The sequence below is a fragment of the Vipera berus genome (assembly GCF_964194415.1).
Source record: "Vipera berus genome assembly, chromosome: 1".
Taxonomy (NCBI): domain Eukaryota; kingdom Metazoa; phylum Chordata; class Lepidosauria; order Squamata; family Viperidae; genus Vipera; species Vipera berus.
In genome coordinates, this window is record NC_138202.1 from 346187579 (window position 1) to 346211520 (window position 23942).

Sequence of the window (23942 nt, forward strand, 5' to 3'; positions counted from 1 at the left end):
TGCCTGCAGAAGTTGTGGTACTCCTGCACTGGAGGTTTTCAAGAAGAGATTGGACAACCATTTGTCTGAAATGGTACAGAGCAGGGGTAGGCAACCTTGACTCTTTTATGACTCGTGGACTTCAACTCCCAGAATTCCTGAGCCAGCATGCTGGCTCAGGAATTCTGGGAGTTGAACTCCACGAGTCATAAAAGAGCCAAGGTTGCCTACCCCTGGTATAGTCTCCTGATTGACAAAAGGGGTTCCTTTAGAACAGACATGTCAAACACAAGGCCCAGGGGCCAGATCCAGCCCGTGAAGTGGTTTCATGTGGCCTGCGAAGCCATCCTGGAAACAGTGAGGGAACAGCCCCCGCTGCCTTGGCCCTGGCTCAGAAACCCTCCTTCTGCCAGAGACCCTCAGATCTGTCCCACTCCTGCCCAGGCCCCCATAGGCACCCTTGATGCGAACGATGTAGAGCTGGCCACGCCCACCCAGCAGGCCATACCCACTCTAGCCATGCCCACCCAGTAGGCCACGCCCACCCAGGCCACACCCACCCGGCCCCTTGAGGGCAACCACAATGCTGATGCGGCCCTCAATGAAATTGAGTTTGACACCCCTGCTTTAGAAGACCTCCAAGATCCTTTCCACCCCTGTTACTCTTATGTTCTACATCCCATTGTACGTGAAGGTCTATTGTGATGAACTTTAGAAACCATATCCTTGCAAGAATCCATATGTAATATTTATGTACCCAGAGTATTTTCGAATTTTTGGCTAGAATGAATTGATGGTTCATGGTTCGTAACTGGCCTGAGTGTATGAAATTCAGTAACATGCCTAGTTTTACATTTTTATTCTGCATTGCTTTTGTCTGCTACCACCTACACTCTGCCAAAATGAGCATGAATTGAGTAGGGCTGACTGAAGAAAAGAAGTTGTTGAGTTATGTTCGATTGGTTCACACTTCTTTTCCCAAAACCATCCCTGCAACTTGTCCAGCCCCTGGAAACCAGACAGATAAGATCTCTTATGTTAGCTTTAATGTGAGTTCCATGGAACAGCGCTGGGAGAAGCAGTCCAGAAAGGACCAGAAAGAAGGTCATCTTCTGAAATTCTCAAAAGCTTTAATTTGCGATTCCAAACAAGAGAATGTTGTGATGAATCCAATCAGTATTTCTAATTTTACCTATTTATTAATTGGTCACTTAAAAGCAATTGGGGAGAGCCTCACAAATGCCTTAATGAGACTGTCGTTCTTTCCATTAGCATTTCTCTAAACACCCATCGCTCTTGAGAACATTATTAATTCCATTCGTAGACGATAGGGCTTAGTGAATAGGTAAGGTATGAGGATCTTGATGGAAGAACTATTGGGTTAAGAGAGAAATAAAAGTTTTGATGGTTTGTTTTAAACGCCACTGATCCAAATGTGTCCACAAGGGGAAGAGTCCAAAGAGTCAAGATGACGCCATAATCACGTGAGCAAAATCCCACCACTTTAAATGGAGCCGGGGTTTCATTCACGTGGTCATGATGATGGCCATCTTGACATTTGGACCCTCTGTTCAAATCCAGTCTGATTGTTTCCCCATCCACGTTAGTTTTTATTCTTGTGCCATTCTGATTTGAGGCTCTTCTTCATTAAATCAACCGATCTTCCCCCTATAGACTATCCAGTACAGTGCAGGAACGCTTTCTTGCCATAGATAGAATCCCATTTCTAAATCAAGTTGAATCCCATTCTTGTCCCATCATGGTCCCAAAGCAACATTAGGTTGTCCTTGTACTCCATCTGCATTGCCATCTGCTCACATCTTACTATACTATATCTTCCATAGGGCTCACAGACCACTTGTTAACACCTCACTTGATAAAATAACTGGGGAACATCAATTTTTTTTTACATACAACTGCTATTATCATATCAGTACAATGTAATCTTTTTGAATATAGGTAAATGCTATATTGCCTGCAAAATTAGGCAGACTTTGATTGCCCATTGATAATTCACCACAATGTGTAATACTTATCTTGTCTTTTTACCCTATTACTATTATTTTTTTTTTGTTGTTGTTAGTTGCGAAGTCGTGTCCGACCCATCGCGACCCTATGGACAATGTTCCTCCAGGCTTTCCTGTCCTCTACCATCTTCTGGAGTCCATTTAAGCTCACGCCTACTGCTTCAGTGACTCCATCCAGCCACCTCATTCTCTGTCGTCCCCTTCTTCTATTGCCCTCAATCTTTCCCAGCATTAGGCTCTTCTCCAGTGAGTCCTTCCTCCTCATTAGGTGGCCAAAGTATTTGAGTTTTAGCTTCAGGATCTGGCCTTCTAAAGAGCAGTCAGGGTTGATCTCCTCTAGGACTGACCGGTTTGATCGCCTTGCAGTCCAAGGGACTCGCAGGAGTCTTCTCCAGCACCAGAGTTCAAAGGCCTCAATTCTTTTGCGCTCAGCCTTTCTTATGGTCCAACTTTCACTGCCATACATTGCAACTGGGAAGACCATAGCCTTGACTATACGCACTTTTGTTGACAGGGTGATGTCTCTGCTTTTTAGTGTGCTGTCTAGATTTGCCATGGCTTTCCTCCCGAGGAGCAAGCGTCTTTTAATTTCTTGACTACAGTCCCCATCTGCAGTGATCTTGGAGCCCAGGAAAATAAAATCTGTCACTACCTCCATTTCTTCCCCATCTATTTGCCAGGAATTGAGAGGGCCGGATGCCATGATCTTGGTTTTCTTAATGTTTAGTTTCAACCCAACTTTTGCACTCTCCTTCTTCACTCGCAACAAGAGACTCTTCAGTTCCTCTTCACTTTCTGCCATTAGAGTGGTATCATCTGCATATCTTAGGTTGTTGATATTTCTTCCAGCAATCTTAATTCCAACTTTTGATTCATCTAGCCCTGCCTTTCTCATGATGTGCTCTGCATATAAGTTAAATAGGCAAGGCGACAGTATACAGCCTTGCCGGACTCCTTTCCCAATTTTGAACCAATCAGTGGTTCCGTGTCCAGTTCTCACTGTTGCTTCTTGGCCCGCATATAGGTTTCTCAAGAGACAAATAAGATGTTCTGGTACTCCCATCTCTTTAAGAACTTGCCACAGTTTGTTATGATCCACACAATCAAAGGCTTTAGCATAGTCAATGAAGCAGAAGTAGATGTTTTTCTGGAACTCTCTAGCTTTCTCCATGATCCAGCGTATGTTGGCTATTTGATCTCTAGTTCCTCTGCCTCTTCGAAATCCTGCCTGTACTTCTGGTAGTTCTCTATCCACATACTGCTGGAGTCTAGCTTGTAGGATTTTAAGCATAACTTTACTAGCATGAGAAATGAGTGCAATGGTGCGATAGTTTGAACATTCTTTGGCACTGCCTTTCTTTGGAATTGGAATGTAAACTGATCTTTTCCAATCCTGTGGCCACTGTTGAGTTTTCCAAATTTGCTGGCAAATTGAGTGTAGCACTTTTACTGCATCGTCTTTTAAGATTTTGAATAGCTCAGCTGGAATACTGTCACCTCCACTAGCTTTGTTGTTGCTCAGCTTTTCTAAGGCCCACTTCACTTCACATTCTAGGATGTCTGGCTCGAGGTCAGTGACCTCATTGTGATTATCAGGGACATTAAGCTCATTCTTGTATAGTTCTTCTGTGTAATTTTGCCATCTCTTCTTAATCTCTTCTGCCTCTGTTAGGTCCCTGCCATTTTGGTCCTTTATCATGCCCATTTTTGCATTGAACGTTCCCTTCATCTCCCCAATTTTCTTGAAAAGATCTCTGGTCCTCCCTATTCTATTGTTTTCTTCTATTTCTTTGCACTGTTCATTTAAGAAGGCATTCTTATCTCTTCTAGCTATTCTCTGGAATTCTGCATTCAGTTGGGCGTATCTTTCTTTTTCTCTCTTGCCTTTTGCTTCCCTCCTTTCCTCAGCTATTTGCAAAGCTTCCTCAGACAGCCATTTTGCTTTCTTGCATTTCTTTTTCTTTGGGATGGTTTTGGTTGCTACCTCTTGTACAATGTTGCGAACCTCTGTCCATAGTTCTTCAGGCATCCTGTCTATCAGATCTAATTCCTTAAATCTATTTGTCACCTCTACTGTATATTCAATGGGGATATGATTTAATTCATACCTGATTGGCCTGGTGCTTTTCCCTACTTTCTTCAGTTTAAGCCTAAACTTTGCAACGAGAAGCTCATGGTCTGAGCCACAGTCAGCTCCTGGTCTTGTTTTTACTGACTGTATAGAGCTTCTCCATCTTTGGTTGCAGAGCATATAGTCAATCTGATTTCTGTGTTGACCGTCTGGTGATGTCCATGTGTAGAGCCGTCTCTTGGGTTGTTGGAAAAGAGTGTTTGCTATGACCATCATTATTTTTTTAATGCTCATTATTTGTAATGCTGGTCTGTGACCGTAATAAAAAAATACTTTTATTATGCATTGTCACCCTCTCTAAAACAGCCACATTTTAAGAACTAAAATGTTCAGTTATTCTTTAACCTATTTCCTTAAGATAGCTTGCATTACTCCATGCCAAACAGATGCATATTTTTATGCTTTCAAAAGCTTTGCCTGACTATTGGCACCCCTCTTAATTTTAGAATTGCTCCTAAAACAGGTTTTAATCGCTGGCGTTTTCAAGCTGTGTTGGAAAAAAAATCTTATACTTGAACCTCAAGAGAGAATGTCATTACAGTAGTTAAAGTATTAGACTAAGACCAGGAAAATCTGGATTCAAATCCTTGCTTGACCAAGGAGCTTTCTTGGTAATTTTGGGCTGGTCACTATCTCAGTTGTTGCAAAGAATAAAATGAGGGAGAGTTTAAAGATTTAGTTTGTAAGGTCATGATAGAACCGGGTAAAAGGAGTGTTAAATCTCACATCGACTTTCCTTGAATAAAAAGATCCATAAAAAAATAGAAGCATTTTTTAAACTGCTTGTAGTATGGCTCATTGGCCACTGATTCAATAGGATACAGCAGAGCTTTTCCAGTTAATGTTAACTAAATATTTGCCATCATTGCTGGGGGACCAGGAGATAACTTGTGCTGTTCACAGTATACATTTGAGCCCTTATCAATTCCCTTCCTTCTAGGGTAGCACACTAGAGAGAAATGAATGTGAGAACAAACACTTTTTCTCTGCTGCCTGAGTCACAAGACTAGATCTTAGGACCTTAAGGTATACAGGGAGTCCTCTACTTATGACTACAATTGAGTCCCAAATTTCCATCACTAAGCAAGAGAGTTGTTAAGCGAATTTCCCTCCATTTTACGACCTTTCTTGCCACGGTGGTTAAGTGAATCACTGCAGTGGTTAAGTTAGTAGTATGGTTGTAAAGTGAATCTGGCTTCCCCATTGACTTTGTTTGACAGAAGGTCACAAAAGGTGACCACATGATCCCGGGACACTGCAGCCATCATAAATGCATACCAGTTGCTAAACATCCTAATTTTGCTCACCTGACCAAGGGATGCTACAATGGTTATGTGAAAAACAGTCATGGGTCACTTTTTTCAGTGCCATTGGAATTTTGAATGGTCACTAAATGGTTGTAAGTTGAGGAGTACCTGTAGCAGATTTCACACGGGGTACAGAGGAATAGCAGGGATGCGGTGGCTCAGTGGGTTAGGACGCTGAGCTTGTCGATCAGAAGGTCGGCACTTCGGCGGGTCGAATCCCGAGTGCCGCGTAGCAGAGTGAGCGCCTGTTACTCGTCCCAGCTTCTGCCAACCTAGCAGTTCGAAAGCACGTAAAAATGCAAGTAGAAAAATATGGACCACTACGGTGGGAAGGTAACAGCGTTCCGTGCGCCTTTGGCGTCTAGTCATGCCGGCCACATGACCACGGAGACGTCCTCGGAGAAGCGCTGGCTCTTCGGCTTTGAAACAGAGATGAGCACCGGCCCCTAGAGTTGAAAACGACTAGCACGCATGTGCGGGGGAACCTTTACCTTTACCTTTACAGAGGAATATCTGAAGTTGCATGTGTTTTGAGCTCTGCAGCAATACAGCCAGTGATCTAATTGGTGGTGGGTTCTTGTTTTTGAGTAGGGATTTGGTTAGAGTGGTTGGCAACCTTGGCTCTTTTATGACTCGTGGACTTCAACTCCCAGAATTCCTGAGCCAGCCATGCTGGCTCAGGAATTCTGGGAGTTGAAATCCACGAGTCATAAAAGAGCCAAGATTGCCTACCCCTGGGTTAGACAATGGAGTCAGGATCAGACAATGGAGTCCTTCTGTAAGGGATTCTGTAATGTAATCCCCAGAAATTGAAACTTGCCACTGAATTTTAATTTTTAGTAAAGCAGAAGAGGAAATGTATTAAATACCCTGGGAGTAATCGTATTAATTATTCTTAATTAAGTTGATGTTTCATTAGAAGTGAATAAGAATCCCGTTTAAATAAGTTTAAATGGAAAAAGTAAATACAGCTTAGATTTTATCCTGGCTACCTTCACTTTTTTGTTCCCCTAGCCTCACCATACTTTCTTGCAGGGTAAGGGAAAAAATATTCAAGGGGGAAGTACTAAAACTGGTGCCCCAAATGGGCCCTGAACCTTCTTGCTTTTACCGTTCCCTCCAATTCTAGGATTTTTTGAGAATAAATTCATCACCCAAAGATAAGGATGTTAATGTGCCTGACCTAATGTGCCTGACCTAAGAGCTGGTTATAGGAGGAACTGGATATCTTTGCTTTAAGGGGGCAGTGTGTCTGTGTGTATATGTGTGTATGTGTGTGTGTGTGTGTGAGAGAGAGAGAGAGAGAGGGGGGGGGGATGGTGCAGAGTCCCTTGTGATCTCTGAGTGGTGGTTTTCTTGTAGACATTTTATTACCAAACTAGATAACATTATCAGTGCTAGTAGGCAGCATTGATGTTACCTAGATGGGTAATGAAAGGCCTGCAAGAAAACAACCAAGCTCAGAGAGACCAAAGCTACAACCCAGAGCTACAATTATTCTCTTCTATCAAGACAGGTGGTGTAGAATGCTTGATCTTTGCCAGGAGTATGTTGGCCCTTAGTGCAACAGGACTCTTACGACCATTCTCTAGCTATGTCTGGAATGATTTCCCTTTTCTATTCCATTAAATAACAACCTGGTGTCTGGATGGGAAGTCCGCATGCTGCATCCAAAGCTTTTGAAACTTCTCTGGAGCTTAAATTACATCCTTCTGGCCTAAAGGGGGTGGCACAGTGACCCATTAAGACGCTGGATTTTTTTGGCTGGAATGTCGGCAGTTCAGGTTCGAGACCCAAGCGCCACTCAATGGAGTGAGCTCCCATCCTTGCCCCAGCTGCTAGCAAACTAGCAGTCTGAAAGCATGCAAATGCAAGTAGATAAACAGGTACCACTTTGGCGGGAAGGTAACAGTGCTTCCATAACTGTGGAAATGTCCTCGGAGACCGCTGGCTCAGTGTCCTTGAAACGGAGATGAGCACCTCCCCCTATATGTCTATGGAGATTCTCAGTCATGCAGGTCATAGTTATCCCAAAGATATTTTCTCACAAGGCAACTGGACTTTCAAAAGCATCTTTGGGATGACCTCCCCCTATAGTCGGCGGACTCCTGGCTTAAATGTCAGGAAGATGGTTTTGTTGATTGCGTATTCATTGACCAGACACTCCTGTGGTGCCCTCCATAGGGGGCTACTCGGTATCTCCCATGCTGCCTAAGAGTTCTGAATCCTAAAGACTCAGGATACAGGTTGGAGAAGGATCTTCTAGTCCAGACATGTCAAACACAAGGCCCGGGGGCCGGATCTGGCCCGCAAAGTGGGTTCATGTGGCCCACGAAGCCATCCTGGAAACAGTGAGGGAACGGCCCCCACTGCCTTGGCCCTGGCCCAGAGACCCTCCTCCTGCCAGAGACCCTCAGATCTGTCCCACTCCTGCCCAGGCCCCCATAGGCACCCTTGATGCGAATGATGTAGAGCTGGCCACGTCCACCCAGTAGGCCATACACTCTAGCCACGCCCACCCAGTAGGCCACGCCCATCCTGGCCATACCCACCCGGCCCCCTGACGGTAACCGCAATGCTGATGCGGCCCTCAATGAAACTGAGTTTGACACCCCTGTTCTAGTCCATCTGTGGCAATCCAAGACCCAAGGCTACCTACAGTTCCAGCAGTACCTTCAAAAGCAGACTTGCTGAAAATCAGAGGCAGGTTTTCTTGCTGTTTGAGACAGGAAACACCCGCAAATTGTAGCGTGTGTTCATAGAGTTATGTTTCAATTCATATTTGAGCACCTGAAACACAGGAACACCCCCAAATCCTCCTGTAGTACCTGCTCTGTATAATAGTCTCAACCACTGAAGACACTTAGAGCACAAAATGGCAATGCATTTTCCTTCAATTTTTCACCGCCAGAAACCTATAGGATAGGTCAGGGGTCGGCAACCTTAAACACTCAAAGAGCCACTTGGACCCATTTCCCAGAGGGGGAAAAACACGGGGAGCCGCAAAACCTGCGTGTGCACGTGCACACATGCAAGGGGGGAAGCTTGATTGAAGAGTTTAATTAAAAAGAAATAGAGGCTGCTGTGCATGAGTTCTCTCTCTCTCCCCCCCCTCTCCCTCTCTCCGATCTTCTGCTTACCTAGCAAGCTGGCTTCACACTGTTCTCGGACAAGCTGACACACATTCTTATTGGGCTGGCTCTCCTGCCCTGCTTTTTGCTGCTTCCTGCTTCCTGTGGAGACGCAGCAAAGGCAGAAGGCCCACCCAATAAGCTTGTCAGCTTCTTGGAGATCAGCGTGAGGCCACTCTCTTTTTTACTCACACACACACACACACACACACACACACACTGTCTCTCTCTCTCACACACACACACACACACACACAGAGAGAGAGAGAGAGAGGAGAGAGAGAGAGAGAGAGAGAGAAGGGAAGCGCAAGTACCTCTCTCTATCTCTCTGCAAACGGCAGAGGAGGACTGGGAGACGCACGAGAAGGCTGAAAGAGCCGCATGCGGCTCCAGAGCCATGGGTTCCCGACCCGTGAGATCGGTAGTTTCCAATGAGTGAGGGTAGGCTTGGACCCGCCATTCTTGGTCCAACATCTTCTCTGCCACGCTTTTCTGGTTCTCTTGGAATACTCATGAGAAAGAATTACTAAACACCTGGCCTTTTCTTCCTCGGCAGATGAGGATGATGCAAACCGGTTGGGCGAGAAGGTGATTCTCCGAGAGCAAGTGAAAGAACTGTTCAATGAAAAATATGGTGGGTTTGCTCTATTTTCAGTACAGGGCTTGATGGTCTTGTCGGCTTGGGGGGCAAATGGTGAAAGCACAGCTGGAAGTTCTGGATCCATGATTCAAAGGCAAAGAAGCAGATCTCTCCGTCTGAATTTCTGGTTCCTTGACCCCTAATCATGGGGTGGCTGGTCGCTTCACCTCTTCCACAGGGCTCTTCTGAGACTTAATGCAAAAGCTGCTGATAGCACTACCTTGAACTCTGTGATCGAAAGTCAGGGTGCAAATCATATACCAACCATAATTGGGAACGGCAACGGTGTCGCTAAATGCTACAGCTGCTAAGCAAAACAAAAACAAAAAAACCCACAAGAGCACACTGGACTCATCACATCGCTTCCACTTCCTTTATAAAGCAAATCATCATGGTTGTTAAGTGACACGTCCTGTGGCCACAACTTGCAATTTCACTTCCGCTTTCTCCATTAATTCTGCTGGTTGGAAGTTGGTTGTAAAGCTGGTGTGATTGCATAACGGTGCAATACTGCAATGGCTGTAAATGTGAGAATTGGTTGCAAAGTTTGTTTTTTGTTTTTTCCCCCCAACCATTTGTAGCTTCAAGCTTCAAACAAGGAGGGCAGTAAGCAAGAATTACCTGTAAAGAACAGCATTTTCAGTGGTTTGTCACCTTATATAAAGACTTCCCGGGGAGAAGCCAGATTTAAGCCTTCCATCCTCCCAGCACAGTTCTTGTTCAAATGCTGTGACCTGCTTTATTTGAAGAAAAAAAACAAACACTTCTCAGATCCTGCATTCATCTCACAATGTGCTTAATCAGCTCAGTTAGAGATCTAGTGGATGCTTTGGCACCACTAATTTAGCTTTAATAGTTCTGACCTTGATAAGTCAGTTATCTGTGACTTATCATGTTGTCCACACTCAGCCTATTCAGTTAGTTTAGGGTTCAGCGTACAAACCATTTGTTTAGTGACCGTTTGAAGTTACAACAGCACTGGAAAAAAGGAAGAGGATCAGTTTTCACACTTAACGACCACGGCAGCATCCTTGTGGTGAGGTGCTTGGTTCAAGGTTCAAGGTTTTGGTTATGATCTTTAAGTCCTTACATGGCATGGGTCCGGATTACCTACGGCAGCACCTGCGGCCGGCGTCAACTCCCCTCCGCCCTGTGCGTTCCCACAGAGAGGGCCTCCTCAGGGTGCCTCCGGTCAGGGAATGTCGACTGGTGGCCCCCAGGGGGAGGGCCTTCTCTGTGGGCGCTCCGGCATTATGGAACCAACTGCCGGTTGAGCTCCGGACAGCATCGGACCTTCGATCCTTCCGGCGCGGTCTGAAGACCCACTTATTTGAATTATCTGGTCTGGCCTGATGGGGAACGTTAGGGTTTTTTAATGGGTCTTTTATTGCTATTGTAATTTTTAATTGGGCACTTGTTTAATTCCTTTTTAATTTTTGTATTGTTATTTATATATGCCCTCTTAACCGCCCTGAGTCCTTCGGGAGAAGGGCGGTATACAAATTTAATAAAAGTAAAGTAAAAGTAAAGTAAAGTAACTATGACAGTTGTGCTGTCACGGGGTCATGTGATCACCCTCTGTAATCCTTCCAAGCAGCTTCCGACAAGCAAAGTCAAAGGGCGGGGGGGGGGGGGAAGACAGATTAACCGACTGCACAATTCACTTCACAACCACAGTGATTCGTTTAACTGTAGCAAAAAGGCCACCAAGTGGGCTGCGAATCGCTGAACAGCTGCGCTGCTTAGCAACAGAGATTTTGGGCCCAGTTGTGGTTGTAAGTCAAGGACTACAACCTGTGTCTCATTTTACATTGTGGAAGCTACGAATAAGATTGAGAGGCAAGGTGGGCTTTCTTCTGTTTTGTGATTGTGAAATTCTTTCTTTTTGTTTCAGGGGAAGCTTTAGGCCTGAACCGGCCTGTTCTGGTACCCTACAAACTGATCAGGGACACACCTGATGCTATCGAAGTGACTGGTTTGCCGGATGATATCCCATTTCGGAATCCCAATACTTACGATATCCATCGGCTAGAGAAGATTCTGAAAGCACGTGACCGGATCCGGATGGCAATTACTAGCCAGCTCCAGTAGGATTCCATTCCCAACCTTCCTTTTAATTTTATAGAATTTACTTATTGCAATTATATTACTATGCTGGTTTAATTGATCTGTAAAGTCACAGTGCCCTCTACTGGCATTAAAATATAACTACACAATTCACTGAATCAACAACCCCACCCACCCACCCACCCCCAAATACCAGAAACTTCCAGGACAGCGGTTCCTGGAATCCCACCAAAGAGAATTGTGAGATTGCTGTGCCAAAATATTTGCCAAAGGTTACCTTAGCAAAAGTAAGACATTTAATATTTAAATCTGTCTCTGTACCAGCAGACCATTTATCTGTCTAGGTCAGGGGTAGGCAACCTTGACTCTTTTATGACTCGTGGACTTCAACTCCCAGAATTCCTGAGCTAGCTTGGCTGGCTGAAGAATTCTGGGAGTTGAAGTCCGCGAGTCATAAAAGAGCCAAGATTGCCTACCCCTGGTCTAGGTTAAAAAAGCATAATACAGAGCAACTGTGCTTGACGGTTTGATCTGCAAAGGCTGAGCTGAGGTCTCCTTCCATCACCTGCTCCCCAAGGCTCTCTTCAGTTTCAATATTGTGATCTGACTCTGGAACCATCAGCATATTACTAATGCTAGGCATATCCAAGGCTAAGCTACCCAAATAGTGTTTCACATACAGAATCCTCAAGTTGAAAGGAACCATCTCCACTCCCCCCCATCCCCACATTCAATGACTAACCTTCTGTTCAATGCAACAGCCCAAACTAAAGCCTTCTTGACGTATCTTTGTCTAGTCAGGGCTTGAACCCGTCTCCTCTGCAGGTCACTGATTCTACTGTCAGTCTGCTCTTGCTGGCTACTTAATGACTGGATTTGCACAACATACATTGACTTACATTCATTCATTTAATGACCATGCAAAGTTACAATGGCACCGAGAAAAGTGACTTATGACCATTTTTCACACTTAACGACCATTGGAGCATTCCCCATGGTCACGTGATCAAAATTCGGATGCCTGTTAACTGCCTCATATTTATGATGGTTACAGTGTCCTGGAGTCACGTAATCACCTTTTGTAACCGATAGATAGATAGATAGATAGATAGATAGATAGATAGATAGATAGATAGATAGATAGATAGATGATAGATAGATAAGCTTTATTGTCATTTTTTACTGTGGGCACAATGACACACATTAAAAATGAAATTTAGTTGCCTGCTCTCAAAGTGTACACATACATAACACACATTTAAACATACTATATACTATACACACACACACACACACCTACACCCTTACATATACAGTAAGTAACATATAAATATTAATCCACTGTCCGTGATAAGGAAAGTTAATGGGGAAGCCAGATTCCCTTAACAATCGTGTTACTGATTTAACAACTGCAGTGGTTCACTTAACAACTGTGGCAAGAAAAGTTGTAAAATGAGGCAAAACTCACTTAACAACTGTCTTGTTCAGCAATGGAACTTTGAAGCTCAGTTGTGGTCATAGGTCAAGGACCACCTGTACTAGATTTGACTAACAAATAGAAGCTGTAATATAATTTATTTGTTTGGGGTACAATATACTAATTATATTTTGCTAACCTAACTTAATCTCAAATGCATGGCATTTTTAGAAGCTTTGAAGCTTTTTAATAGTCGATGTTTAGCCAACTTTTTTGGACAAGAGATGTATATTGGGGGGGGCGCACATGGTAGATGGGGATAAGTTATCAATGACAGAACCTGAGTCAGAATACAGAGAGTTCTCAGTTTATAACCCGATTGGGACTGGAGACATAGCTTTTGTCACTAAGTTATACAGATATTAAGTGAGTTGTGCCCGATTTTATGACCTTCTTGCTACGGTCGTTAAGTGGATTGTACAATCGTTAACTGAATCCAACTTCCCTCATTGACTTTGCTTGTCAGGAGCTCCCTGGGAAGATTGTAAATGGCAATGACACACATCTGTCATAAATTCGTGCTGGTTGCCCAACACCCAAATTGTGATCATAGCAGAGAGGCTGTGGCAGTCAAAAATGTGAGGGCTGGTCTTAAATCACATTTTTCAGCACTGTCATAATTTTTGGATGGTTGCTAAACAAACAGTCATAAGTTGAGAACTTACCTGTAGGTGACAAAACTCCTTTTCTTTGTGGTATCCTTTTTTCTCTCTTCCTCTTTTTTTGCCCTAACCAGCTGGCACAGAGGATGAGAACAGATTTCAGCTACTGTCTTGCAAAAGCTTTTGAAATCAGTGCCGGAACTGAATGAAAATTAAGCCCAGAGCTAATAATCATTAGCTTTCTGGTTTCATAACCCTGATTTAGAAGAATGTTTCATACAAACTTCCAAAACTCCAGGCACTCTGCTTGAGCAGGGGGTGGGACTAGAAGACCTCCAAGGCCCCTTCCGGCTCTATTCTGATTGATCGATTCATCTGGAGTATCAGTATTAGCTGGTAGCAGGTGGAGATATTTTTAAGCATTGTCATCAACCTTAATTTCTAAATGCCATCTCATTCGTACCCTTCTTTTTCCATTTAGGCCATTTGCAGATGTAGGTCCTGAGGCCAAACCACCAGGTAAGGTGAAAAATAGGCAAACAGGAGACTTTTTTTTTAAAAAAAAATGTTTTGGGTTCTTCTTCATAATCATGTAAAAGGAACCTTATGATTCTTTTCAAATTATGTAGGATTGGTCCACATTTCAGGAAGCTTCCAATGAGATATTTAAAGATTTGGGTTACTCATAGAAGAAAGCAGCTCCCATATCCTGGACAGGGCAAAGGGAATGAAAATAACTGATTTCATTTCTGCTGTATCTCTAAAAATAATATCTGCTTAAAGTAAGGGCGAATGATGTAAGTCTTGCATGTTCATAAGGCACCCATAATACCATGACATGATGCCCACTGACTCTTGATTTTTTTAAGAAAAAGAAAAGAAAAAAAGATGGAAAGATAAGCCACATCTTGAATGATCTTTGTGTTCTAATCATATGAACTCCCATGAGATTTAATCGATTTATAATGGGCATATATTTTGTTTATAACATTTTTGCTATACTCGTGGACTGATATACAGTTGTTCTGCATTAATGTCTGATTAATGTCTGAGGCAGACAACCCTGCAGTCTGAATGACTCTTCATAAATTGGCTGCTTAATTTTGAAGGAAAGCCTCAGAGTGCGTGGGGGGAGGGTAAGACAAGAATGAATGTTTAACTTTCCCCTTGAGCTGCATTTTTGCTCATAATTGCTCCCATTCCTAAAGCTACTTTAGCCACGACGGGGAGGATTGGAAAACTTACAGGATGAAGTCTGTTTTGGTCTAGAGAAAATTGAATACAAGTACAGTAGACCCTGATTTGTATATGGACATGTCTAGCAGAAAATAGTGGGACGCGGTGGCTCAGTGGGTTAGGACGCTGAGCTTGTCGATCAGAAGGTCGGCAGTTTGGCGGGTTGAATCCTGAGTGCCGCGTAACAGAGTGAGCGCCTGTTACTCGTCCCAGCTTCTGCCAACCTAGCAGTTCGAAAACACGTAAAAATGCAAGTAGAAAAATAGGGACCACTACGGTGGGAAGGTAACAGTGTTTCTGTGCGCCTTTGGCGTTTAGTTCATGCCGGCCACATGACCACGGAGAGGTCCTCGGACAAGCGCTGGCTCTTCGGCTTTGAAACGGAGATGAGCACCGGCCCCTAGAGTCGGAAACGACTAGCACGCGTGTGCGGGGGAACCTTTACCTTTACCTTTAGCAGAAAATAATTCTGGCCGATTAAAAGAGAATCAGGCAACCTTTGCAAAGGGACAGGTTACACTTAACCCAAAGGATCTATCTGAAGGGCAGTGACTCCAAAAGGGGATCTAGGACAACTTGCCATGGCCACATTGCTGCAGTCAACCCACCATGGCCAACTCATCGTGGGAAAAACTCGACATGCCAACTTCCTGCAGGACAACTCAAAGTGGAACTTGACTCAGCCACGGGACGGGGGTAGTTCATCTGGCACAAGCGAGGCCGGAGGGGAAGACAGCTACGGAGCAGCCTTGGCGTTGCACAGCCATGGGGACTCTCCTTCCCCACTGAGCATCATTTTCAACCTCCAGCTTCTCCCAGTAGAGAAGGGAGCGCAAGCCAGGATGATGCTGCCACAACAAAGGACAGGTGTGCTTCCCCCATATTGGCTGCCCTGGACAGGCGCTTCTCTCTTCCCCCAGCACTGCTGCAGCCATCGTCGAGCTTGCTGGAGTTTGCAGCTCCACTTCTGCTCTACAGTGGCCTTCCTGTGGCCGCGTTGAGTTGTCCCGTGTTGAGTCCCGTTGTCGAATTGGCCATGGCATGTTGTCCCATGGCGAGTCCTGTGGCAAATTGGCCACATTGAGTTGTCATGTGGTGAATTGTCCCATTCCCGTGGGACCTGGGTCACACTAGGATTAGAGTTTTTTCTGCATTCTGCAACTTAAAACAGTGAGAAACCATACTATTGATTTTGGGCATAAGAGCCATAAAAAGGAAGTTCAGGACCATCCTGGGTTTAAATGGGAATACTGTACTCTCGTTCTGACCAGGATCAAGATAAGGGCCTCTTGCCAGGAATATCTTCAAGGGAAGTCAGAAAAGCCAAAATGGCAGTTGTGAGCAGATGACATGTGTAAAAAAAGGAGCTGGGCTTCATTTCTGCAGCCATGGTTAAAATTCTGACTTCTTTTAAACCTTCCCTGCAGATGCCTGCTTTTTTTTCTGTTTCCTCTGCTTTAATCTTAAATGTTATCTTAAAGCTGACTTTGACAGCCCTTTAGACAGGATCGTTTTCTGGAAATCAGGATAAAATACTACTCCAGTGGACCCCATCTGTTTGGGAATAAGTCTGATTAGATTACAGGCTAGTATCCAAGAGAAACAAGTCCTTCCTTTTGTGGATCTTTGCTGGCTGTGTTTGCAGAAACATTGAGTTAGACAGCGGCTGAGTTTGCAGTATTTGCTAAGCTTAGTTAGCTTCAACCTTGGTTAGGTTTTTTGGGGGGGTGAGTTACGTTTTTGCAGAAGCCCAATCTACTCAGGTAATTCATGGTCTAATGTATTCTGCAAAAGCAGATCAAGCCAGTAACCAAGTTAAGTGTGTTATATGAATTCAGCCAGAGAGAAGGTGGTAGGTCATTAACAAATCAGTTCAACCAAGCTACTTAACTTGGTTATTGACCAAATCCATTTCCTAGGCTTGCACAATCCATAATTGAGGCAACTGTGTTGAGCTCATAGCAATATGGTAAGCCACAAAGAAACAAACCAGCCACGGAGTCTTTAATTCCCTGCTCCAGGAAGACTGTCCTCTGAGGGCACCTACTTGGCAGCTTTCACCATCCTCTTGCTTTCAGAAGCATTGGACTACAACTACCCTGAGCCCACAGCAAATGTTGTGGGAGTGGATGATGTCCAGCATCATCCTGGGGACAACTGGCATATGAGGCTGGGATGTCTGAGACATTTGCAGTCATTATGTGGTAGAGGCCAAAATCCCAGATATGCCATCTCCAACCAAGCGTTCAGCTCCTATTGTTCCTGAGCCAAATGACTTATGAATTCTGGAAGCTGCAATCCCATGTATCCAGAAGGTACGGTAGCTGGTTAGGGAAGCCTCATTGAAGTAATGTGTCTCTGCTAAAATGTTGTATGAGGAACATATGGTTTGAAGTAGAGGAGAGGGATTCGTAACTCCTCCTCTAGCACACCACTTCTCCATAGTTAATGTTCTGGAGGCTTGTCCATTACATTTATGGAGAAGATGTTAGAGACAAAGAAGAAGAATCATCCCAGTTAAAACTCTCGTTCTCCTTTGAATGCCACTAGAGAACAACAGCATCGTTCCTAAACGGAAGCGGAAGAGGATCTCAGAAGGGAATTCTGTCTCTTCCTCCTCGTCATCATCGTCATCCTCCTCCTCGTCAAATCTAGAGTCCACCTCATCAACCAATCAGATCTCACTTGTGGTAAATACAATCACTGCAGCTTGGCTTTGAGGGAGGAAGGCATCAGTCTCTGCCTGAATTACTGTATATTGTCTAAGCCAGGGGTAGGCAACCTTGGCTCTTTTATGACTCAGGAATCCTGGGAGTTGAAGTCCACGAGTCATAAAAGAGCCAAGGTTGCCTACCCCTGGTCTAAGCTATATGATTTCAGATTGCAGGCAAAGATTCATCTGGAGGATCCAATCTGGGTTGGTCACCAGGACCAGAGGCAGCAGCCTCTGATCTTTTCAACTGGGTTTGCCAAGTAATTCCTCCCCCCTCCGCCCCCCAACTCTATCAGCCTTCGTTCCCAGAAACTCCAAGAGCCGGCCATAATTTTTCATATTGAGCCAATATGGATCAGGCTTATGCAAGTGATCATTCAAACTCTGGGGGGTAGGAAGGATGGAAAACTGGATCTAGTGTGCCTCAGCTAGATCAGATTACAATGCTACTCACTGTCTCCCTATACCTCCAGACAGTCATGCAGGGTTGAAGCCTAGGTTGCTACCACAGGGGGAAGAGAGCTGGTCATCCAACTAAAACAGGAGCACCTAGTTTCCTCCCCTTCTTGTCCAACATTCAGATATTTGAGCAGATGCTGGCGTGGATGTAGACTTCAAGTGAGTGCTAATTTGAGAACCATATTCTGAGAGACCCAACATGAGGTCCTAGCCAACAGTAAGGACAAAAAGAAAGGACTGCCTTCTACCCAAGAACAAGGACATTTTTAATTTGAACTGGACCTAAATAAGACTCTGGGACCAAAAGGAGCATAGATTATCCTGGGAGCAGAGTACAGACCACAAAACAATCCTCCTAGCCCCAAACATAGTGTGGTGTAATGATTAAAGTGTTGGACTAGGATCTAGGAAGGCCTGTTTCAAGTTCGCCCTTTGCTGTGGAAGCCTTCTTGGTTATTTGGGGCCAGTCAAGCTTTCTTAGACCAACTTGAGAAGATTTTTATTGTGATGAAAAATTGGAGAGGATACTGCTGTGCGTGCCACCTGGAGTACCCCAAAGAAAGGTCGAGTATAAATTTTGAAAAATAAGTTTTTGAAGGTGCTTTTTCGAAAATCAACTGGACTTTCTTGGTTTTTTTTTTCCCTTTGAAAAAGTTTCGCTTCTCATCCAAGAAGCTTCTTCAATTCTGAAGCTTCTTGGATGAGAAGTGAAACATTTTTAAAGAAAAAGAAGCCAACAAAGTCCAGTGGCCTTTGGGAAAAGCACCTTTGGGACAACCCTGACCTGGATGATTGAGAATCCCCATAGACATTTTTAGCGTCATACACATATCTCTTTCCATGTCAAACAGAAAGTCCTGAGATGACGAGTCTTCAGGAGTCACCCGTCCAATGCCAGGTTGCAATAACTGGGCATTTTTAAGTGAGAAGAATCATTGTGCAGATATATCCTATCACAATGAGCAGTTCTGCCCAATCTTCCTCGTTTCCCCTGGCTTTAGCACTGATTCTGATGGAGATGATTCTTAACGCTCATGGCGATATAGGGGAAAGTAGACCAGGGCAAACCTTTTAAGATTCATTGCCCCAACCCAACCCAATGGCCTGCCTGACGGTCGTTTTGGGAGACCACCCGGATCAAAAAGACACACTAGGAAACTGGCATTTTCGAGTGGAAATGTTCTTGTATGTGAACATTCAGATTTCCTTCGAGGAAGGACCTGAGAGTCTATAGAGATTCTCAGTCATCCAGGTCTCGATGGTGCTTTTCCAAAAGGCAACTGGACGGGTTTTTTTCCTTGACGAAGAAGAAGTTGTTTTGCGTCTCATTGAGGAAGCTCCATCAATTGTGACTGGATGGTTGGGGATGAAAGGGTGAAGCTTCTTGGATGAGAAGCGAAACGACTTCTTCTTCCTCAAGGGAAAAAAAAGTCCAGTTGCCTTTTGAAAAAACACCTATGAGACAAGAACCTAAGAGAAGACTCTAGCTGGCCTTCTTTGGATTGCCCCTCCCATCCACCCGTGGGGCTTTGTACCTCTGTGGCCGTGTCTCCTTTGGCTACCAGAGAAGGCAGAACTGTGCCTGGCAGCCAATGTTTTCTTTGGGGATGTATGGCTCCAGTAGGAAGGCTGACCTTGCAGAAGGTATTCTACAAAATGAATATTCCTATAGTAGGTTATGCTGCCTCTTACTGCCACAATTCCTTTTTTTATACCTCCTTGCTTGTTGGAGAATGCCACCACTTCTGGCTGTCAAGCAAAGGCAGCAGTGTTTCCCAGCAAGTGAAAAGGTCAGGATAGGGTTCATCCCAGTGAGAGGCAGCAAAGAAAGAGAGCGATGCCAAAGAAAGAGAAGAATCCTACATCGCTAGAAGAGCGGGCAAGAGAACTTTACATTTCTGCTTTGCTTACAAGGCAAAGGTACCAGAGGTGTTTGTGGGGAAGGTAACAAAAAGTCAAGATGGTAGCCGTGACTGTAGCCAAGGCCCTGTTCATTTTTTTGTATACAGTTGCTATCTTGACTTTTTTGATCACTTCCTTGTGGACAATGCTGCAAAGCAGCTCAGTATCAAAACTTTAAATGCACATCCTGTACATTAAGAAATGTCTGAAAAGTAGAATTCCGGTATTTAGACCAGAAGGCAAAACCCATTTGGGTTTAGAACAAATTTGACACTGATGAGGTGCACATAGTCTACAGGTGTCCATGACATATAGTGGGGTCAATGCCTACTTACATTTGTTGAGTTCCAAATAAAACAAATTATATATTGCCCCCTGGTGGCTAAGACAAATAAAAACATCACCCAGGATAACAATTTAAAACTAATGTAAAGAATAGAGAAACCTATAAGGCTCCAAAACCCAAGATAGATTCACTGAAATTCTTCTAAGCAGTTTTCTTTATAGTTCCTCACTAATAGAAATATTCTCCAACTAAATCAGGTGACTTGCACCATGAACCATATATTCTGGGAGCTATTAGGGAGGAGCTGTCTTCACTCTAAGGGACGTGGTGGCCCAGTGGGTTAGGACGCTGAGCTTGTCGATCAAATGGTTGGCAGTTTGGCGGGTCGAATCCCGAGTGCCACGTAACAGAGTGAGCGCCTGTTACTCGTCCCAGCTTCTGCCAACCTAGCAGTTCGAAAGCACATAAAAATGCAAGTAGAAAAATAGGGACCATTGCGGTGGAAAGGTAACAGCGTTCCGTGCGCCTTTGGCGTCTAGTCATGCCGGCCACATGACCACGGAGACGTCCTTGGACAAGCACTGGCTCTTCGGCTTTGAAACAGAGATGAGCACCGGCCCCTAGAGTTGGAAACGACTAGCACGAATGTGCGGGGGAACCTTTACCTTTACCTTGTCTTCACTCTCTTTCTCTCATACAAACTATCAAAACTGCAATGTCTCTTGCTTCTTTGGAATTCACCCCCTCCCTCCCGGGGGGAACTGGACAACATTCCATCACACCCTCCAAGAGAGTTTGTGGAAGCCATGTAAAATCCTTAAAATGATCACATAACACAGCAGTGTCAAACTGCCGGCCTGTGGGCCGGACGCATCATCCGGAAGCCGCACCCACCCCATTGCCAGCAATGGCAAAACTGTCCCGATACGAGTTTGACATGTCTGACATAACATAATATCACATCTATACCTCTTCACCTGAGAGCTTAATGGGAAGTAGACGGTGTATATCATTCTGAACCTAAGACAAGGTCCATTCAATTAAATAATGCCATCTCCTGGGATCTAATTGTGTCACAGCACTTGCCCTCTGGAACACCATCCCACCAGGATTAGATTTGGGAAAGCACTGAAGACCTGGATGTTTTCCAAGGCCTGGGCGTTAAGAGGTTAAATGGCTTGTGAAATAAAATCATATTATTGAGAGTGTTGGCGGGTTTCTTCTCAGTAATGATTGCAAGTGTTTAATGTGTCATCGATATTAGTGTTTTTGTATTATTTTGAACATGTTCTTAGGCAGGGCCACATCTCTAAGATGGGTGACCATAACAGGATAGAATAAGGCAGTTCGACTGATTAATTTTGGGGAGGAGGTTATTTTTTTAAAAAAAATGCCAAGTTTATTTAATAACATATGATTAAAAAAAACCTGAATGATTTTTCAGCCCAACTCGTAAGCAACTCATAATAACAAAAGGCCTCCTAAATGTAGCTATATGCAGAGTCTTTGCTCCGGGCAGCAGTTGCTCTGTGTTGGAGTTTTTAAATGTCTTCTTCTGAATAGACAGTTTGTAATGCCTTTTTCCTCTTCCTTTGTCCCTGCAGCAATGGCCGATGTACATGTTGGACTATGGGGGTCTCAATGTTCAGATCCCAGGACCTATGAATTATTGAGCCCTCGATCTTCTGCAGATGAACCTCAAAGAAAAAGAAAGAACTGCTCGTGATGTGTAATTTTTTTTGTACAAAGTGTATATTCCAATATGTAACAATGCCTTTTAGTTTTTCCAATGATTTTTACACTATATTCCTGCCACCAGGGCCTTTTTGAATAAAAAAAGAAAGGAAGTGTTGCCTTGCTCTGAAAAAAACGTTTTAAAGTTATTCTTCACCACAGTTGCATACTTCAACACACATAGAGTCAAGAATTTAAGATCAAAATATAAACTGGTTATTTGCTAAGAACAAAGAAACAATGTTTATCCAACCAACTCGCTGGTACATCTATCCCAAATAAAGGAGGTACTGTGACTGTGAACCTTATTTAGGGGAAAGGCATATACCAGGGGTAGGCAACCTGACTCGTGGACTTCAACTCCCAGAATTCCTGAGCCAGCCATGCTGAGGGGAAAGGGAGAGGTTTCCAAGCTGAGACATGCTGGCTCAGGAATTCTGGGAGTTGAAGTCCACGAGTCATAAAAGAGCCAAGGTTGCCTACCCCTGGCATATACGAAGGAAGCAAGGCAATGAGGTGTGCTTGAAAATGTAGGGTCTTCTTTGGATTTTGAAAGATTTTTTAAAAAATAATAAATAGGTGCATCCAGCATATTGGAGGCATAATCTCTCTTGTTTTTATATCCCTGAAAAACGATACCAATTGGGAAACGGGACTGGGGGTCAGCTATGTAGGCAAGGGGGGCTGTCTCCCCTAATTCAGCTCCGAGTTTGTCAACTTTGGCAACTTTCAGATGCACGGACTGGCTGGGGAATTTTGGCAGTTGAAGTCCACACATCTGAAAGTTGCCAACGTTCAGAAACATTCATCTACCCTGTATGTGCCCAACTCACAACTTGCCAGAAGTTCAGGTAGCCTTCAGTGTTATCCTAGAATTGCCAAACTTTCACCTCATGACCAACAACCTCTCTTCTCCTTCACCTTGTTCTTGTTCTCTATCTTAAACTCTTGCCACTGTCCCTGGGCCTTTGTCCCGTCCCTAACCATGGTAATATCAAATGATTTTGGCAAATCTGAATCTATTAATAGAATTCTGTGTAGTCAACATTATAGCAACAAGTCATTGGCTCTCAGTGTGGTTAGACAACAAGATTTTATTTTATTTATTAAACTTGCATGGCACCCATCTTGCTTAGAGGCAACAAACATTATTGAATTTATCTTCTGGGACATTTAAGTTTTCTTGGCAATAGTTCAGAACAGATTGCCATTGCCTTCTTCCAAAATGTATTTTTTACTTTCCAATCTAGGGTTTTTACTTTCCTTCGGGGGTGTCTACTGTTATTATGGATTAGCAGAGCTCTGCAGTGATTAGGAAACACCTTGCAGTGTGTTAGGCTGTATTTGTTTAAACTCGCTATCGACCCAGCCCTATTCAGGTACAGCTGAACGTATTGTGGGAACCCAGAAAATGGAGTTGAGCAAGTTGTATGAAGGCGGTCCGTTTATCTTATTTGTAAATTCTGTTTCATTTCTTTAAAGCGAAGTGGTGTGGCCCATCGAAGCAAACCCAAATTTAACAGGTACAGGTAGTCCTCAGTTCATGACCATAATTGGGACTGGAATGTCCTTCACTAAATGCTGAACTTATAAAGCGAAACATGTCACTGCATCGTTTTTACAACCACAATCACAGCAGTTCCATTGATGTCAATAAGTGAGGACTTCTTCACAACTTGTTAACGGCTTCTCACAAGCAAAGTTAGTGGAAGCTGGCAGGAAGTTCCAAGTCCCAGGTGGCTTGCAGACAGGCTAGCAGGCAGGTACGTGGCTGCTGTCAGGTGAGAGAGGGTACACGAGAGACTGGCAAGGCAGGGTGTGAGTGTAGCCGGCCTGAGGGAGGCTGTGAAGATGTGCATTGGATGGCAAGGTGTGGCAGGGCTGGGGGTGGCTGCTGCTGGGTGAAGGAGAGCTTGCAGGGATGCAGACAACCCCAGGGCTGTTGTGCAGCAAGAAGCCCCGGAGCCATGGGGGGCTTTCCATGTGTGGCTGGGAACGACGATGAAAGCCAGCTATGAGAGTCTGCAGGAGGAGGATTAGTCTGAATTTTTATCATATGTCTGGGGAGGGGGGAGGGCTTTGCAATGATCAAAAGTTCAAGGACTGGTTACAAGACCATTTTTTCACCACCATCGTAACTTCATATGGTTGTTGAATGAGTGAACATTGCAGACCATCAGGAATACAAAGGTCACACAGAACAGCAGACAATCTTCATTATTTTCTGCAAGGCTTTCTCAGTCTAAGCCTA

At 44.2% G+C, this 23942-nt stretch overlaps 1 protein-coding gene across 3 annotated transcripts in view; it reads left to right on the forward strand.

Annotated features, from left to right (window-relative positions):
• The window catches only part of GTF2IRD1 (GTF2I repeat domain containing 1), a 167714-nt gene extending 145432 nt beyond the window's left edge, over window positions 1-22282 (forward strand). For all 3 annotated transcript variants that reach the window (XM_081324876.1, XM_081324877.1, XM_081324878.1), the window contains 5 exons: window positions 9132-9209; window positions 11110-11302; window positions 13843-13880; window positions 17148-17287; window positions 21562-22282. In XM_081324876.1, the coding sequence (XP_081181002.1) occupies window positions 9132-9209; window positions 11110-11302; window positions 13843-13880; window positions 17148-17287; window positions 21562-21630 (518 nt within the window). In that variant the 3' untranslated portion in view covers window positions 21631-22282. The remainder of the gene's footprint in view (window positions 1-9131; window positions 9210-11109; window positions 11303-13842; window positions 13881-17147; window positions 17288-21561) is intronic.
• The last annotated feature ends 1660 nt before the right edge of the window (window positions 22283-23942 follow it).